Here is an 18,877-nt window from a genome sequence, read left to right as displayed (position 1 = left end):
GAACCAGCGACCAGACTCATACCGGGCCCGGACGCTACCGACTTGGCCACGACGGAACGATACAGAGGACAACTTTTGGCGGCATCCAGCTGTGACTGACGCCCAAAGACACTTGGCCAGCAGAGCAGGAAAAGTAAATGCGGCCGGGATTTGAACTACCGACTATCCCCACGGTCTGCCAACGACCACGCTTTAACACGCTCGGCTACAAGCTTGCTCCTCCGAGGCCCAGGTCTGAGCTCGGTCCTGCCTAACGGGAGACAAAAAGCGACGAAGAAAAAAATTTGCCCCGCCCGGGAGTTGATCTTAGGGCCGACAATTTTGGTTCGGATGAAGCTGCATGCGGTCATGTCGACTGTAGATACAACTGTTTAACTACAAAAGGGGCATGTGGTTGGTGGCGTCAGACATCGTATGTTGCCCAATTTGTGACCACATTTTTGTGTCCATGAACAGGGACGTGTCTACTACCACTTGTTGCCGCGACACGAGTTGTCGCTCGGACGCCTGCGAGGTACGCCACGGCTTCTCTCTAAGGCGTCTGTCGTGACGGGGACTTTGGGTTTAGGCTCCTTTCGACCCCAGTCTCATAAATCCTTTCTAAAGCTAAGAAGTGACGCGGTGTCAATCTAGGCGTGGGTCGATGATTGGCGCTGAATACGCCTGGAGGGTAGGCAATGCTTTCCTGAATCGGGCCTCCGCGGCCCCCTGTTCCTCCGAGCGCTTGGACATTGGCCAAGGCGAGAGCAGAGCTTCGGAGCATTGATATCTTCCGTTTTCGATTTAGTTCTTTGGGCTGTTTACTTCTGGTTGATATTCTAGCTTTGGCGGAAGTAATGAATTCGTCTGTAGACGGTTCAGTTTAAGCTGACTCGGGCACTGTCGGCTGTAGCTACAATCGTGTAGCTACAAACAGGGGCCGTGCGGGGGCGAGACCGAGACTGCCGCCGGTTCGCCGGTGGCTCCGGCCGCACTTCTTGCGCGCTCTGGCCGTCGTCTGGAATATCCGCAAAGGGGGCAGACTCTGCAACCCCTGCCCCCTTAGAGAGTCCGGCTGAGGTGTGGGGGGCTGACCCTGCGTGAATTGGCCCCCTGGTATGTGTAAATAAACCTGCGACGTGTGAGCTCCGTGAACGTTAGTATGCTATCTTGAATACCGCGGTCCCAGCACACATTTTCTGGAAAAAATGACCCATTTCCCCCCTAAAACTCCACAGAAATTCAGAAAATTTGTTCCAATCACTAACGAGACATCCAATCAGCCTACGCTCATTTTAGAAGTGGGGTACCCCACAGACCCACCTCAAGACCGGACGGACAGGTACTGACCTTGGACACGCTGCGGAATCATGACGCCTGCGTTGTTGACCAGCACGCTCACGGCGCCGACCTGCTCCTCGATGCGCTCGAAGGCGGCCTGCACGTCGCTCGTGTCCGACACGTCGCAGCGCACGCAGATCAGCTCCCCGGGACTTCCCTGGCCGGCGAGCTCGTCGGCAAGGACCTGAGGCAGGCGGCGAACATCCGGCGGCGTGAGCGGCACTCACGGTGCTCGCAGAGCAAAGCCATAAGTTCAGATATCACGTGGACTTTAGTGGGGGGGGGGTCCAAATGTCATGGGGTCCCTAAAGGATTAGGACAGTCATTGAAGTCCTTGGACACCCCAGGATATTTTTTTTTATCCCGGGGTACAAATATTATATCAGCCCCTTTGGACTTCAGTGACCGTTCGGTGTCTTTTGGGGCCCTATAAGTCCACGTGGTTTCTGAATAGTCCCAAAAGCTGTCTATCGTTCAAACGCGCAGATTCCCCACGTGACACTACCTGCAGCTTGTCCTCGCGGCGCGCCAGCCCCACGACGCGCACGCCCGCGCTCGCCAGGTCTCGCACGATGGCGGCCCCGATGCCCGCGCTCGCCCCCGTGACCACCGCCACCCGTCCGCTCCAGCGCTCCATGGCCTTGGAAATAAGTTGTTCACGAAAGTTGGCAACTGGAAAGGTGGTTGGTCTCGGACAGTTTTGGCTTCAGCCACGGTGAATTTTCAGCGTGATTGCCGTGAATACACACCGCGCGCGACGAAAGACGAAAAGACGAGAGAAACACTTTAAAAAGAGGTCCGTCCAGCAGGGGCAACGGACCGTCACTGCAGCTCACAGTCAGCTCGGCGAGTTCCGTGCGCTCCGTGAGGTATGGGAGGGAGAGGGGATGCCAGAGGTGGGGCACTTATTCCTCTCGAGAATTCCCGACAACCTTCAGGATTCAACAGCCAATGGCATCGATCGCATAAACGCACAGAGCTGTTACGCGATCGTGATGTCTTCTTGCAACTCTACTATCCTGCAGACTTGGAGATAGCTATTGGATACGGGTTCAGCCGTGACTCAGCAAGCTTCAGCAGTTGGGGGGCGAATGTGGCGTCATTTCTGCCAGCCGAGCGGGGAGAGTGGTAACTTCCTCCACCCCTTAGGAATCATCCAAAAAGTACGTCCGTCACTCGCCGTTACGAACCTGCAAAGTTCAGCCTTTGAAAGCTCTCATAGCGCCTGCTAGGTAGGCAACATCTTGCCTGCAGGGCATGCATGTACTGCGGGATGGCCTACCCCAAGTATCGCAGGCGCCAAGCTAGCGGACTTTGCCGAATGAATCTGTGAAACACGGACCTACTCTCTGGATGAACACTTCCTCAGCACCGCGCTAGCTTGCCACCTGTACATGCGATCTCAAATTGAAAATTGCATTTATATGTGTGCACATGTTGCAGCAAGTAATTAATTTCTTTTCAACACAGATTATTTTGCGTCGGCTAGTCAGGCGCGGTTTGAAGTTCGTCCGACGGAGGAGACGACTTGATGTGGGTTGCCTGCTACTTTCAGGGGTGTTGTAGGACAAATTGCCTGCCTACCCCAGGCGGCGATTTGGGCCGACAGGGCTATCGCCCCTCATCCCCTTGAAACCGCGCCTCCGGCAGTCATCATTAATCAAAAGAAAGCTTTGATGAATAACACATACGTGTTGCATACGTGACCCCGGACCCACCACCCTTGTTTGGACGAAATTGAGGTAATAGCGAGCAACGTGCACGACAGTAGCCGTAAATATTGGAGGTGAAGATAGGGGGCAGAAGACGGGGAACTGGTCACCACACCATGCAAAGGGCTATCTTTAGAAGAGGTGAAGTGGGCGGTTGATCGAGTGGGGGAAATGCACAGGGTATATGGAATGTGTGTAACAATGTGAACCCAGCCGACACTTGACGACACCACATATGCTAGACCAGCTAGACACTAGACAACTCACCAATGCCGCTGGTTTAAAGGCAAAAAAGGAGATAACAAAAATTCGAGTGATGGTTTACTATGAGTACAAAAATCAACAAATAAGTCAAAGTTACACACCCAAATTTTCTAACATTTATTTTATAACACTGAGATAAACATTAAACTTCCAGTATTACATGGGAAATTAAAATGAAATTTACATTTATTGTGACTCAAATATATAATTATTAAGGAGTGATAATTCTAAAATATAGTAATCAGCACAATTCTTAGACCAGCTTTTCCTTGTTTTACAGGCTGCTTAGTAATTAGCCCTTAGTCTTAAGGCCTAAAAACCCGAATCACAATGTAAGTAATGGTTCTCATTAGCCTAGGGGACGTATTGCTGCTATGAAAGAGTGTCAGATATGAGTATTTTGCGAGATAAAATTTTTATTTCCATATTAACTGAACTTTAGCTTTTTTTAAACTGATAAGTTTTGATTTTTAACCCTGTCGTTTTGTCTAATTTTGTACAAAGATTAGACATTAGCAAAAGATCATAAAAGACAAAAAGTTAAGGTTTAAACACAATACTACGGTAGTGGGCTACACTCTGCAGTAATTTTACAATTTCTTTCTGTTCAAGTGGATGTTAATTTTTTAATCTATAAATTCATTGTTTCTATTTGAGCAAATACTTGAAAACCTCTTTGAAGACTATTAGGTATGATTTATAACACTATTCTTTTTTTTCCCCCAATGATCCTCTAGATTTCTTGTTCACACCTGTTTTATCCAGGTAACTAGTTGATTCTACACAGGTGAAATTGGCCTTGACAGCACTCAAATGGTCGCAGAGATAAAACATCTGTTCAGCAATTGGTCACCACAATAAGGATTCACGAGGTAATCAATGATGGTGCTGGAATGAATCGGGAAGATGATCAGGTATACAGTATACTGTACTCCACAATTTCAAAAAAACTTATAAATTTATAAAGCCCACAGTGTTGCAGCAGAATTTTTTTTTTTTACATTGATTAGTAGAAGCACTTGGTGCAGACAGTATAGGTAATATTAAACACACAAGAAAAAATTTGAAAATTACTGTTTGGCAAAAAGAGGGCAAAATGTATTGCACAGCCACATCTGTAAACTGCTTCCAATTACATTAAGAATTAACTCGACATCCAATCCACAATATAACAATGAAATCAGAGTATGCATGAAGTTAGGCTTTGACTTCACATCACACATTCATTTTGATGGCAGCATGAAATTAAAGGTTGTTAACTATGCAAATTAATTTCAATATTGACAATTTTGTTAATAAAGTATACACATATGCAACACTCTAAAGAGGGAATCTTACAATACATAAAACTTTACTAATATTTCTCTCAGGGACGGACAATTAAGATGGGTCAGTAGTAGAGAACAACTTTTTCACCCAAAAGTTAGGGAATGACACAACTCTCTGGGGGCCAATACAATAACGCAAATGTTTTTAACAAACAACTCTTACATTGCCATTGGCATAAAAATGTAAAAAGTAAAGAAGTGAGATATGTGGATGAACAATGACGATTAAATCAAGTCAGTTGATGCTACAAAATTTATGAATTAATAAAAAGTGGAAACTGAGAAAATTGTAGAAATTAATTTGGCGAGATCCGATAGCTATGCAAGCAAATTTACTTAGATTAATAACACAGAATCTTTACACTATTTATGTGTGCAAAGAATTACTCTTTCCAAATAAAATTCCAATTCATCTTAAAGAGAGCAAAAATTACTGCCAGTAACAGCTGGTAATCATTGAAAGTAAAGAGTCAGACAGCTTTCTAGACTTATGTAAAGATATATTCCAATCTGTGCCAGTAATAATTTGACATTACATTCCCATGCATGATGCACGGATGCAGGTACCATTGGTAACTAAAACTTGAAATAATTCTTGAAAATTAAAATTTCTCACCTAGAGATTGAATGGACCTAAATAGGAAAATTTGTCTACAATTGTGAGCTTATCTATCAGACAACAAAACACTCTTCACACCTCAAATTTGTCACCAGGAGCAAAGCCTGAGAAATAAGGTTATCGACCATTCATAAACATATCAGGGAGTCTGTTAATTAACAACGATAGCCACTAAGTAACTTTGTAAAATAACCAATTATCACAAAGACGTAAAATTACATACAAACAAGTAAATGCAGCAGACTTGACTGTTCAAGTAATAATTGTAACAAAAATACAAACAAGTAGAAATTGGCCAAAACTTGGCATGGTACATTACAAAGTACAGTAATTCAAGGAATTTTACTTCCAATAAAAGATAATTTGGAGACCTTTCATTAGGACCATGGTAAACCTAAGACAGACCTCACTAAGCAAACACACATCAATCCAATGTGACATCTCTAGCAGAAAATAAATCCATGACATATGCCATGGCCATGACGTGCAAGAATCACAGCACTGTTGACATTTCTGACTTTGGATGGATTTATTATCATGCATGCCTTCTGAATAATTGACAACTCATGAGTAAAATTAGAATAAGTCTTGCTCAAGACTCTTGATTTCATGAAATTCTGACTTGAGCAACAAACAATATAACAGCAACAGAAAAATTACTTATACAATGAGCATACTTTGGCACTCACAAAAGTAAAAGTGACAATTGTACGCTTCTTTGCCCCACATCAAAAATAATGACAGCTCACCATTACAGGCTCAACATGACACATCCTACTCCATAGTTTTGGAGAATAGACATATTGCCAGCAAAAAGGTTGAAGCATGCCACTTAATTTTTCAACTTATTTTTAATTCATTGAATAAAATATTATGAAAAATAGGGTACATGATTGTTGGGAATGGGCACACAATATAATAAGAAACTACACGATCTAGGAGGACTGATGCTACATAAAGTTTTCAGTCAGATGCCTTACCAAAAAGCTTGATCTAATTCGCTTTAAGGAGAGGAGGGACTTTGGGTGGGGGGTGGGGTTAAGCTGGGTATATTATCCTGCGAGTGCCATGTCCTAGACAAGAGCATACCAACAATATACCGGAATGTAGGAATTACAGGTACAGTTAATTATGAATTTCTGATGACACCGGCCTGCAGTATCAACCAATAATATAATTTAGATACCATGACTAATTTCATTGACAATACATCTGCATACTAGCATTAATATATAATATAGATTTTTTGACACAGTAAAAAGTCATACAGTAATGATTATATCACGCAAAAATGGGTACAATTACAATTCATAAAGTCTAATTTTTGTAATGATTGGATCAAGAAAAATGTCATTCTATTAAGCTCACAGGGAAAAGGACAACAAACAATGCAAGAATTCAACTGCATGTGGAGTAGATAAACAGATTTCTTGCCTGCAAAATAGAATAACAATATTTGACTGCTAAACTATGATTCTAGTAAACATAAAAAATAAGCACCTGGACACAAACACAGGGACAAACATAAGAGTCAAGTATTCAGGCTTTGCCTTTAACATTTGAAATACACATTTAAACACTTTGTAAGTAAAAAATAAATTTACAAGTAATCATTATTTTATCTTTTTCACAATTAAAACACTTGATTGAAACATTAGTTTAAAAGATGTGCTACACTGGAATGTGGTAAACCATTACTCAGTGTCCTCAATGTGATTGACTTAAAATAATTTTAGAACAACATATGAGATGATAACAAGCTTGGGATCTTTACTCAAGACAATATGAGACATGAAAAGACATAGCAGATGAATTTAGTTTAGAGGGCTGTTTGAAAACCCCACAATTGCAGTACTTTGTGAATGGGCATCAGGAATGGACAGCAAGTCATACGTGTTTTTTGTTCCAGTTTGTGAGTGCTAAGCAAATGCTTTCAAGGAGTAAGTTCCCAACCATTACAGATAGACAGATTACAAATTTTAAATTATAGTAACAGTCAATGATAAATTAAGCTGAGAATCCTGTTGAAAAATACCTGTTGCTGTAACTTGGTATCTTCTGCAACAAAGGCTTAAGTTTGTTTTTTTTCAAATATGGTTATCTAAACTTCAGCATAATGTTTATGAGAAGGTAGTTTGTGATTTTTCCTCTGTTGCCAAGCAAGTTGCATGCCCCAAATTGCAAGAGGTCGCATGTAGCCAATTGCACGATAGTGATGTTTTTCATACAATGCCTCTGGTGTCTCAAATCCTAAACCTATGCGGTTGTAAACTGTGTTGAACATACCTCCAGCAGTAAGGAATGCTTCTTCCTCCATATTCTATGGACAGAGATTGAGGACATTAATGTTATATAATATAAAAAAGAGCACAATTATGACCAGTATATACCAAAATAAGCTCACCTCATGAATCATTAGGGCACACAAACCATAAACCACACCAGTCCAAACTTCCTCGCTCTGTATGGTAGATGTATCAACTTGACCAGATGGTAACATCCCATTCACAGCCCCCATCCTACCTTCACAGAATCCCATTACATTCAAACGAAAGATTGTTTTCAATGCAGATTTTACGTTTTCTGGGGGAAACACCTACAAAATAGTTGACAAATAATCAAGTATCCGACAAAAATATGGTTTTCCTTTCCAATAACTTTCTATCTGTTTAAATATTTACCTCATCAGTGACACCACATGCTCGCAAATACCACTGCCCACAAAGCTGATCAGACATGACAGACTTAGAATGAGCGGATTGTGAGGAGTCAAAATTGTAATATTGCCCTAGAGAAACAAGCAGAATTTTCCAATGTACAAAACAAATCTTTTTAAAGTTCCATAAAACACATTGCATTTTTGTTGAGAAAGAACCAAACCATTCCACAATTTTTCTTCAAACGACTGCTTTCCTCTTTCCAGTAAAGCAGCATATTTGTCAATGGCATCAATGTCAGCAAAGTGTACAGCCATTTTGTGCATACAGTAGAGAGCAGCAAGCCACAGGCTGCCACAGTAGGCGCTATAAAGTCAATGTCAATGTAGAAGAAAAGAATTTAGATGATAAAACGCTTTAAATTACACAAAGCAAAATGTTTGCAAACTTAGCTCTCTACCTTGGCCCTTCCATGACCCAGCTGTCATAAGTCTGATCTGGGGATCCATTGTTCTCAATTAGGCCATCTCCATCAGTGTCCCATGTCTCAGCTGTGTCAATCACCTAAACATACAGTCAATTCTCGTTAGTGCGACTCAGCGGGCAACAGGGGACCAAATCGTTATAACGGGGAAATCGTAGTAGCGGATTTCCCCGTTATAACGATTTTACCGTTTTTTTGGTGAAAAATCGTTGTATCCGGGAAAACCGACAATTTAGCAGAGTTTTAGTACGTGTAAGCTACCATAAGCTATTAAACAGTGCCTTATACATTTATTACACTAAGCATACCCCGAATTTCCATAGAAAAGTTAGCCCTTGTGATGTTTCAAAATAAGTGACTTCTTTACCAAATCTTAAATTTAGGTCATGTTATTACTTGACAGTATGTTGGCTGTTACATTACTCTATTGTACAATATTCTATTGTAAATTTTGAACTGTTTGTACCGGGTGTTGCATAAAAGACACAGGTGCGGGCGGGCGTGCCTACCCGCTCTGCCCGTAAGGCGCCATAGCCCCTTGGGTAGGCAAACCCGCCCGCACCTGTGTCTTTTATGCAACACCCGGTACAGTAAAAATATTTTACACTTTGATTCAATGGCTTATATTCTAACCCAATATCATGTACTACGGTTCCTTTGTACAATTATGTATTTGGCACTGTTTATCCAGGTTCGAGCGACCCGTTTTAGCCCATAAGTCGGGCGAGTTTGCACTAAAAATCGTTCAATCCGGTAAAAATTTTCGTTAGGGACGCCCCAAACCCGTCGTTCTAAGGGGTTTTTCGTTGTAAACGGGATTCGCTATACACGGGATTTTTAGCATACAAAAGCATGCAAATGACATGGGACAACGGAAAAAAATCGTTATAACGGGGTAATCGTTGTATCCGGGCGTCGCACTAACGAGAATTGACTGTAATACAGTTGACCCAAGACATAAAATTAACATTTTTTGTGGTATGGTAGAAAAGTTTAATATTGGCTCCAAGACTATGCTCAAAAGTGCTCTATGTCACATACCTTTTTACAACTAGACCACATGTCAGCCAAGTATCGTTCATTTTTGGTCAGAGAAAAATCACGCCACACTTGGAGCACATATTTCAAATTCAGATCTCGCCACTCAGAGACATCATGAATAGGATACGCATTGATCAATTTAAATGGGTCCTCCTCTGCATTGAATTAAAAACAACAATATGTATTAAGTAGGAAAAAAAGCTTAAGGCACACTATACTAACTATACCTATACCAACCAGGGTCTCCAACATCATGGGGAACTGTGTTCTTAACTTTGCGGTCTTGACTTTTGCCATCATACAAATGCCATCTTTGAGTTTTGTTTTCTTCTTCTAAAGTATCTCTAATATCATATTGTAGAACTTCCTGAAGTTTAGGCCACAACATTGCAAGTGCAAAAGAGGCATAAAAATGAACATCATATGTATTGTACATTCTATATTCATGTCCTTCCAAGTAGGCAAATCTACCATATTTATGTCTGAAAAAAATACACTTCTATTGAGTAACAATTCTCCACACAACGTCATTTAGTATTCTGACACATATTTATATTTACCTAGGATCATAGGTGGGGTCAATGTTTTTGTCATTGTGAACCAACCAAACTGTACCACCATCAGCAACAAAATAGAGCTCATTGAATAATGCACTAATATACCACTCAGGCAGGTCACTGCAAGGAAAAATTAGTATAACACAAGGTCAACAAATAGTAGGTAGTCAGACAATGCCAAGTGAATTTGATCAGTACCTATCATCTAAAATTGGGCGCTGCCACTCATCAATAGCCTTTTCCCACCGAACAAAATTCTCCAAAGCATATGCGCACAAAACAGAAGCTGATGTTTGTCTGGCTCCATCTTCAGAACCAGGCACAGACGCTGTAGTAAAATCTTGAGTTGTGTAGAATCTGGTGAGTAATCAATTATACTTTGAGTATTATGACTGAAGGAAAAGATAAAAGACAAATAAACAATTATGTACCTAGTATGCCAGGATTGAAAATGCACCTTGGGCATGTGCCATGCTAGTGCCATTTCTGTGTCCAAAGAAGAGCCAGCTGGAATGGATAGACGGCTGCATATAGCAGCTCCTAACTGCTCTCCAGATGCTGTATCAGATATCAGAACAAGATATAAATTGTGTTGACTTCTAATTACATAAATTTGTCTCAAATACATTGCACAAGTCACTGCGAAAGAGGAAGACTTAGGGATCATTCAGAAAGTAGGTCCGCCATTTGCCGTTGCGGAACTGCACTGCAAGCTCTCATAGCGCCTGATCGGTAGGCAACATCTTGCCGGCAGTGCATGCATGCATTGCTGGGTGGCCTACCCTGATTTTCGCAGGCGCTGAGCCCCTGGTTTGCCGCACAAATCTGGGAAAAGCGGACGTACTTTCTGGACGAACCCTTATGTGCCGCCAAAAAGAGTGACAACCCTGCTCTCATTGAAGTAGAAAAACACATACCAGTAGGACTACATGTTTCTGGGTCAGTCCACAGTTCTCCTTTCTCCGACAATCTGTTCCAAATATCAGCCCCTGAACCAGCAGGATCAAAACGGAGCATTCGGGTAATAGAAACTCCATCCTACAGATCAAAGATAAATTGTATAAGTTAAAAACTTTGCTAGTATTAATTTTGAATGGTTTTAAACAAAATACTGGACCTTTTTCTTTACTGCAAGGCCATAGGTGTAATCCATAGCATCCATCCTATGGGAAATTTGCACTCCAACAGCCTGAGTACCATTCTCAGCTTTAGAGTCAAGAGTAGTGCTGACACAATTTGCTGTCAGGAAGAGATTAGATTAGAATTTAGATTCCTTAAATGCAAATAGGAACAAGAAGCAGCATAAGAACAACAATTCATAGCTTACGATCTCTGTCATCTTTTCTGCCACATCCATTTTTAAAAGTAAAAGTTATACTGACATGAAGCATCTCTGTGCCCTCATTATGGGCAGTCCACACAAAAACTGCACCAGGCAATGTGGAATCCTGTTGTAATAAATAGGTACCATTGGTTGAAATAGACATATTGTGAGGTTACTAATATAAAATTATTTTACCTTGTAGTTATCTGGAATGACTGGAGAAATTTGTCTGCATACAAGTGTTAGGGCATAATCTGGAATACGGAATACACTCCATGCTCGGGGATATAGTGCTGTATACTCGGCCTGTGATCCATCAAAGTCCCATTCCCATGCTGATAACTGCTTTTTAGGTTTTCTGAGAGCAAAGTAAAATGCTTAAAACCAGCAACATACAAAATTTTAAGAAAGATCCTGGTAAAACTTATATGGTAAAATATACTTACGGATATGTGCTTAAAACTTTCTGATACACAGTCTTCTTTTGACTATCTTGAATAGTTACAATAAAATTATTTGCTGGAACAGTATTATATTCAACGCGCCCTGGTCTCAGTTGGAAGCGGCAAAATTCTCCACGATAGCCTCTACCAATAGTTCCTCCTCCAATACCTCCGATTGGTGCACCTACCAAGAAAGTGAGAGTAGAGCAAGCGTTTTGTTTGGTGTAAAAAGATAGGAAAATAATAATGCAAGGTGCTGCTTACCATAAATTTGTTTCCCAGTTTCCATTTTTATATAGTTCATTAGGGGTTGTCTTGAATGGAATGCATTGTACATATGATAAACCACATACCTGTAGTAAAATAAGACAAATTTAAAGAGTGTGATGTAAGGCATGCAGAGGCAGAGAAGAGGGATGGGTGGATAAATGAGTAGCTTGGCATTACACCGATTCAGATTTCTTCTTCTTCCCAAGTTGAATAGAGTTAGCATAAGAATGATAATGGAACCCAAATGACGACTAAGGGAGGAATTTTAAAAACCCACATATGTGTTAAGATCAATACCGAACGTGCGTGAGGCACCACCATAAATGTGTCATAAATAATGTACTTTGTGAGATTTTCAAAATATGGCAGATATGGCAGATCTGGCAAAAGGTGCACTTTTCTTTAGACAATAAGATAACCTCAATTTGACACAAAGTATTTAAGATAGACGGGCAAGTATCCCCGTACGTTAAGAGAATGTGCATTAACTTTTGGGAAGAAGCGTTATTAATGGTGATAATGACAGTGGAAACATCGCTACTTACCTGAGAGCAAGAGGTATTAGTTGGTAAATCTGGTGCCATCGGGGCCTCAGGTTCTGGTTCCTCTTTTCCTCAAATACATGATCCATCTTCACTTTCCAGCCGAATTTTGGGATGTTGTAGTCATCAGGGAAGTCCTCCGTGGACATGTTGGTTCTGGAGGAGAGCATTCCGGTGCACAAGGAATCTTCAAAAGCATCAACTTGCAGACAACGTCCCCGCCCAACCCAGCGGCCGGTGCTCGGTAGCAGACGACTTTTGCTTCTGCTGCAGGAAGGGGAGGGCCCAGACCCACTGATATCCTCTAATCCACCTCTCCAACTGTGCCTGCCTCGCCTCGACTGGTCGCACAGACTATCTTCCCTAAACTTCAGTACGTTCTTCCCCGAGCATACCGCGAGTGCAACCTGTGGCCCCGACGGGTTGCATTTCAACAAGTCTGCTCTGTTCTCTGTCAGAGGGGTGTGCACTGTTTGTTTCGACTGCGTATGGATCGCGACGCCCCTTTCCCCCACCCCCGTCTCTCTCACTCACACTGAAGCAAAGCGCCGGCTGAGAGAGAGACACACAAAGCACACATTTTATACACAGACCCCCGTCTTCCAAAATGTTTATCTTTTGGTTGACAAGTCCATTGCGTGGGTCTTGCCCATCAAATATTGCGCATGTGACAGGTTAAACAGTCATTCCAAAAGAAGCAGCGACATTGGCCGCGCAAAAGTTTTCACTCCACTTTAAGCAAAATCAGCCATCAGCCCCTTCCTCCTACATCTGCGCATCTCACGTCGTCTGCACATGCTTATTCGCACGACGATCTCCTATTGGTTGGAGGTAAGTAAACAACGGCCAGAGCCAAAGTTGTTGTTTATTCCCACGCAAGACGTTGACATCAAGCCACCTGTCAACATCCCTCAACGGTTCTAATGCAAATTTTCACATTTCTTCACAGCTCTGTTCAGTTTTATTGTAACCATGTTCAATAGCGTAGTGTTTAGAGACTGGCAAAGCACAGCTGAGGGAGAAACAGTTCTACAACATTTTTATGACCCACATTCATCAGGTAGAAAATTGTTTGGTAGGTAGTTTTTTATTATTTTTATTTTAAAACAGTCTGGTTTGTATGCTTTCTATTTAGGGAAAATTGTTGTATATTCACCATTCACGTCGCTTCTTCAACCTCAATAGTTTTATTGTCTTATATGTCTGCAAATATTTTTTTGGTCTTTAGGGATCCTGGAAAAACCAAACTTGCCCCCCAGTATTGAAGAAGTCTCCTACAAATTATTTGTTGGTGGAAGAGTCGGTGTTGGAAAAACTACTACAATTGCAAGACTAGCGGGAATTCAATGTAATACAAGCTACAGTGAAACTCCAGGAATACGAAAGACCAACGTCTATTGGCCAGTAAAAATTTGGGACAAAACAATACTTTTCAAACTACAGTTTTGGGATGCTGGTGAAAACAGCATGAAAAAGTACAGTCATATATTAACTGTGAGTATAATCATTTTTGATGATGAAATGTCATGCTTCAGAACAAAAACAAACTGTGGGGTTTATCCACTTTCCTATTTTTGTAGGCTTGTAAAGAAAAGGCAGATGCAATACTGCTGGTATTTTCTTACACTGATGCTGCAAGTTTCCATGAAATTCCACAGCTCATGAGCAAATTGTCACAGGGACATCATCCTGCAAAAATTGTAATTGGTACTAGGTCTGTATCCCTCAACTTCACTTTTGGTCATTTTAGTTGTTGTCAACTTGTACTGATGTTATTTTGTGTACCTTTTAGGTATAGTTCAACTAATAGCCTTGAGGTATCAAATGCTCAAACCAAAGAATTTGAGCTGAAGTGGAAAGTTAGAGTATTACGCTTGAATTCCTTTCTAAATGAAAGAAATGAAGTACATAAAATATCACCAATTATGAATGTAATTTGTGAACAGCTCTGGATCAGAGATCAAGACTATCTTCTAAAGCAAGGACTTAACTCCTGATTGTTTTAAGTTTTTAGAAGCTACAACCGGAAGAATAGCACTGAAGAATTTCCAGTCAACTAAAAAGAGGAAATAGGAGTTAACAACTGCAATTAAAACATGTGATATAATTTATTTCTTAAACATACATATTATTAAAAAATTGAGCATGTACATGAAAATGCAAATTGGATATAATTTTACAACTCTAGTATAAGGATTTCTTATGAATCAAAGTCTTATTTTTAAAGTAGTTTTCAAGGAAAAAACATGCACCTTATCTAAAATTCACCTTTGTGCACAGGACTGCCTGTGTGTCCACCAAAACCAATACATGTATTTATTTACCAAAAATTCAGATTAGAGGGTGGCTCCAAAGCACAGGGATTGGCACTGACAAATCACTTGATAAAACAGAATTAACCAATATTGGGTCATTAAAAGATCACACAGAGAGCAACTTTCCAACTAACATTATTTGAGTATGAGGCTGATTTAAGTTCAAATCTGCTTTGAGCAGAGAACAGTTTGTCACACAAATTTGGACAAAGATGAATTAACTGACACAAGACTTAAAGCTTAATATTTGTTCATGGAGACCGGCAGTTTACAAACATCTTTCCTAATGCTACAGCTCACAAATATATACCATAAACTGCTGGTATTGTTAAATTTCCTGTTATTCTTTGACCCTTTGAAAAATTACCATTATAATGTCAGTAATACTGTCACAGTTCTGCAACTTACAATATTTTATGATGGGGTAAGTTTTAGCAGTGGGTCAACTAAAGTCAGAAGAGCTGCAGCAGATGAAATAACGCCAAATACGCCCACAGACCCTGGGCTCAAGTTTAAAAATCCCAGAGCTGTCATTGGAATGACTACATCACAGGCATTTTTTACTGTGTCAACAATTATGTCTTTATGATCTCGGGCACATGAAGCTAGTTTTTTACGAGCATCACACCCGTCTGAAATAATATCAGACAGACCTATCTGGCGAATCTTTAAGATTCTGTAGATTTCATAAGCATCTCTCAACAGATTCATAAACAAAGCGTACATCCAGTATTTGTTTGCAACCTTACCCCACCTATCGCCATTAACTGAACAAAGACCAGTTCGCCCAATCCACAATATGTGATCAGCTAGAAGATATAGTGACATGGATATTCTTGACAAAGTTGTTGTGACTCTGACTGTTATATTTGGATAGTGTATTGATGATAGTGCAGTATACATTACATCGACACATTTCCCTAATCTAAGCACTGCAAAAATAAAATGAAACTTAGATGGGTGAAAAAATACATCGTCACAGTACTCCACTTACCATACTTACGTTTTCTGAAAGAACTGAAAGTGTATTCCAATGCACGTAGTTTCTCAATCGTCTGATGGTTCAACTTTTTTTGCTGCATATAATACCACAATGCTCTGCTTCCATATTGCAATATTCTGTTCAAATTTAATAAAACATGAGTGTCTTAAACCCTTGTCGTAACATACATATACATGCATTTTCATGAATACCAGTGGCTATGTCAAGGAGCTGACACAGGGTTAACACATTCACCACGTTCATATAAATGATAAAATGTAACGCTTATTTATTTTTTATTGTAATTTTTGGTTTACCGGTAAATACCGAAAATCATTTCATGCAAGTATTTGCGACGGGTGGGTGACCGGAGCACCAAGTGTAGTCTAACCGCAAATCGTACCGACTAGCCGGGTCAGCTCAATGCAATGCAGTTTCACACAGGCAGATGGTCTAACGACATATCAATATCAGTTGTCAAAACTCACCTCGCTAATTTATCTCGCCCGGCTGCTTGATTGTTCAACTTGATTATCGTCTCCATTATGACATGTGTCAATGAAAAGTGGGGAAGATGCGACGGTAACCGAAAGTTGTTATGAGGTCATATATTCCACCCGTGAAGTGACAGGTACTCCGCTGACGCCGCACATTCAGAACGGGTGGGTATTTGCGGCTTAGTTCAGAGTTCAGTCTTAACTAGAGTTGTTTATTCAGCAAGATAACAAAGACAAAAAAAACCTAGAAGAAAGAAAATAAACATGAGACATTAGATGAGAAACTCGTATTGAGGAAGAGTCACGTGATTCGTGGCGCTCTCTTTCAAGTGCGAGTGACGTCGGCCGGCAAGCGTACACGCGTGCGTGGCGAGAGAGGCGGTCGCGTGCGTTTCGCACACAGTACCTAGTACAGCCCCCTGGGCTCCACGACGACCCTCTTGACGAGGTGGAGCTGCTGGTCGCTCTCGAGGCCGCGCTGCCCCCAGGACTCGCAGCAGGTGGGCTCGACGGGGCGCGCGTGCTCGCGGGGCGACAGCGCGCCGTAGGGGGCCCCGGGGGCGCTGGCCACGCACCGCAGCGAGCCCCGGCAGCCCCACCGCGGGCACCAGCACTGCATGCCGTTCCTCTTCAGGCACAGGCAGCTGGTGAGGTGCCTGCCCCCGCGGAGCTCGGGGAGCTTCCAGCGGAAATACGGCGACAGCCTGACCCGGGGCTGCGGGACGGAACAGTGTCCGCGAGAAAAGTACCCGACCAACGCCCCGGCGTGGGGTGGTACCACCCTCACTTGTCCCGGTCCCACCCCTAGCCTCAGCCCCTAAGCCCCCCCCCCTACCCAATCCCCACCCCGTGGGAGGTCAGTCAGAGGTCGCTGTGGCTGCGGGTGACTCTCTACGGGTGTCCCCCTATCGGGTACAATTGGGGGGGGGGGGGCAAAAGGGTGTCACCCGAAAAGCCATGCAGCAGAGTAGTGACCGTATTTCTTACGTCAGTGATCGATCGTGGTAGGAAGGAGGTCGGCGTCTCCCCTGTTCGAAGGTGGCGATTGAGTTGCGTCGAGTAGAAGTTGAGATGGCTCGGCTCATCGGGGAAGTTCCTGGTGGTGTGGTGAGATGCGTATGAATCCCAAGTTTTGGCCCGTTTTTGCTTGTTTTGCTCTCGCGCAGACGCGGCAGTCTGAATAAAAGGCGTTTCGTCTTTCGCACTTACTTCACCTCCCCTGCTAAGTGGCCCAGGTTCTCCTTGAGGCCTTCGCGGTACTTGGCAGCCAGCGGGTAGCGGAGGCGGCGTACTGAACCGTCCTCGTTCACAATCTCAGCAAACTGGAACTTGATCATGATGCAGCGTTTTTGCTGCTGTTGTAGTTTCTTAAAAAAGATGTGTTTTTTGTGTATATTTTTATAAATAAAAGTAGATTTCGTTTTTTTTATTTCATTATTGGATTATTTTATGTTGGTGGCGCTTGGTGGTCTTAGGGGGCCCGGCTTGTCATTGTTTCAGCCAAAGAATAAGCGGTCCTATGGTAACGCCTTTTTTCAGCCACTATTATCGAAACCTGCTATCATCGAATGAAAGTCAAGGCTCGTGGAAAAAGTACCGCACCCTTACCCCTCACCTTGGACAGATTAAAACTGACAATTAAAATGACAAATTTTACCCATCCCTTAAGCAGTGGCTGAGTCCCGCAATGCGCGTTCAGGTCGTGCGTACGGTGAAAGAGAGGGGGATGGGGCGAGGGTTCTACCCCCTTGAGCACTAAAGCAGGATTCTATTTCCTCACACACGCACACACATCCTAGACAAACACCACCGGCGCTCGCTCGCATGGACGGCCGGGGTAGGATTAGACGTGGACGTTGTGAGGTCTCCTGCTCAGGACCGAGACGAGAAAGGGACACTCTGCTGTGCTGTGCGGGGCGGGCGGGGACGGGGGCGATCTAGTCATATCGTGTGACACCTTCAACGGGCGCTTGGGCGCGGGGAAAGGTTTTGGCACGCCGAGCTCGAAATGGTGAAAGTGCCCCCGCCCCCGCCCCCCGGCATGCGCGGAACCCCTCCCACAACCCCTCAAGGTTTGTTGCAGGCTGTCTTAACTCGGCCACGCCACGTCCCGCCTCGCCGCCGTCCCAGTGGAAACCGGGCGTTATCCTTGTATGGATTGGTAGTATCCTATCCTAGCCGAGCGTGCGGCTGGAAAAGTAGTGGCAGCCGCCGCCGTGAGCGGCCGAAGTAAGCGAGCGGCAGCCTGCAGCGTGCGTCTAGGCCATGCAGGCGCGCCTCGTCGAAAGCCTACGCCTAGATAACGTGGCTCTCTGGCGGACCGCGGACCACAGGGTGGTCGCTGTGCCGGTGTCCCCGGTGTCCCGTCCCACTGGCCCGCCTGCTCGGGTGGGTTTGCCGATTGTTTGAAGCTATTGGCCATGGCTCCCAATGGCGCCATGGCGCCTTCTGGCCCCCGTGCGAACAGGCAACCCGCTCGCACCCGCGTGCTTGCGGGCTAATGTACCGCCTTTACTGGGCGG

General features: G+C 43.1%; 5 protein-coding genes across 7 annotated transcripts in view; 1 reads left to right on the top strand and 4 right to left on the bottom strand.

Annotated features, from left to right (window-relative positions):
• LOC113217294 (farnesol dehydrogenase-like) overlaps window positions 1-2,170 on the bottom strand; it is a 5,793-nt gene extending 3,623 nt beyond the window's left edge. Inside the window, exons 1-2 of the mRNA XM_026437120.2 lie at window positions 1,826-2,170; window positions 1,330-1,504 (exon numbers count right to left, since the gene is read on the bottom strand). Of these exons, the coding sequence (XP_026292905.2) occupies window positions 1,330-1,504; window positions 1,826-1,957 (307 nt within the window). The 5' untranslated portion in view covers window positions 1,958-2,170. The remainder of the gene's footprint in view (window positions 1-1,329; window positions 1,505-1,825) is intronic.
• The window catches only part of LOC113217307 (maternal protein exuperantia), a 542,899-nt gene that overhangs the window by 127,837 nt on the left and 396,185 nt on the right, over window positions 1-18,877 (bottom strand). The window contains exon 1 of one of the 2 annotated variants that reach the window (XM_052270970.1): window positions 5,485-5,572. The exons of the other annotated variant lie outside the window; for it this stretch is intronic. The gene's annotated coding sequence lies outside the window, so the exon portion shown is untranslated. Of the gene's footprint in view, window positions 1-5,484; window positions 5,573-18,877 lie in introns of those variants that run through there. 2 annotated transcript variants of the gene reach the window in all.
• Window positions 6,076-12,988, bottom strand: LOC113217301 (non-lysosomal glucosylceramidase). Its single transcript, XM_026437137.2, has 17 exons — window positions 12,565-12,988; window positions 12,014-12,102; window positions 11,753-11,933; window positions 11,502-11,664; window positions 11,310-11,430; window positions 11,100-11,221; window positions 10,900-11,020; window positions 10,414-10,540; window positions 10,181-10,339; window positions 9,986-10,102; window positions 9,663-9,907; window positions 9,426-9,580; window positions 8,361-8,464; window positions 8,124-8,266; window positions 7,925-8,031; window positions 7,648-7,839; window positions 6,076-7,563 (listed from the first exon to the last, which is right to left on the bottom strand). The coding sequence occupies exons 1-17, from the start codon at window positions 12,729-12,731 to the stop codon at window positions 7,345-7,347; spliced, it is 2,532 nt and encodes an 843-aa protein (XP_026292922.1). The 5' UTR covers window positions 12,732-12,988; the 3' UTR covers window positions 6,076-7,344.
• LOC113217310 (ciliogenesis and planar polarity effector 2) lies at window positions 13,248-14,719 on the top strand. Its single transcript, XM_026437149.2, has 5 exons — window positions 13,248-13,392; window positions 13,511-13,636; window positions 13,790-14,055; window positions 14,142-14,275; window positions 14,354-14,719. Exons 2-5 carry the CDS (start codon window positions 13,534-13,536, stop codon window positions 14,556-14,558), a joined length of 708 nt encoding a protein of 235 aa, XP_026292934.1. The 5' UTR covers window positions 13,248-13,392; window positions 13,511-13,533; the 3' UTR covers window positions 14,559-14,719.
• Window positions 14,651-16,623, bottom strand: LOC113217311 (peroxisomal membrane protein 11B). Of its 2 annotated transcripts, none has more exons than XM_026437150.2 (3): window positions 16,347-16,623; window positions 15,880-15,995; window positions 14,651-15,808 (listed from the first exon to the last, which is right to left on the bottom strand). In XM_026437150.2, exons 1-3 carry the CDS (start codon window positions 16,400-16,402, stop codon window positions 15,291-15,293), a joined length of 690 nt encoding a protein of 229 aa, XP_026292935.1. In that variant the 5' UTR covers window positions 16,403-16,623; the 3' UTR covers window positions 14,651-15,290. The 2 variants fall into 2 exon arrangements, with proteins under 2 accessions (XP_026292935.1, XP_026292936.1); XM_026437151.2 differs by lacking the exon at window positions 16,347-16,623 and adding an exon at window positions 16,071-16,273.

Source organism: Frankliniella occidentalis, unplaced genomic scaffold (genome assembly GCF_000697945.3).
Source record: "Frankliniella occidentalis isolate FOCC.00 unplaced genomic scaffold, Focc_3.1 Scaffold1, whole genome shotgun sequence".
Lineage (NCBI taxonomy): Eukaryota > Metazoa > Arthropoda > Insecta > Thysanoptera > Thripidae > Frankliniella > Frankliniella occidentalis.
The sequence above is the reverse complement of the archived record's forward strand: the minus strand, read 5'-3'. Positions and strand labels throughout refer to the sequence as shown.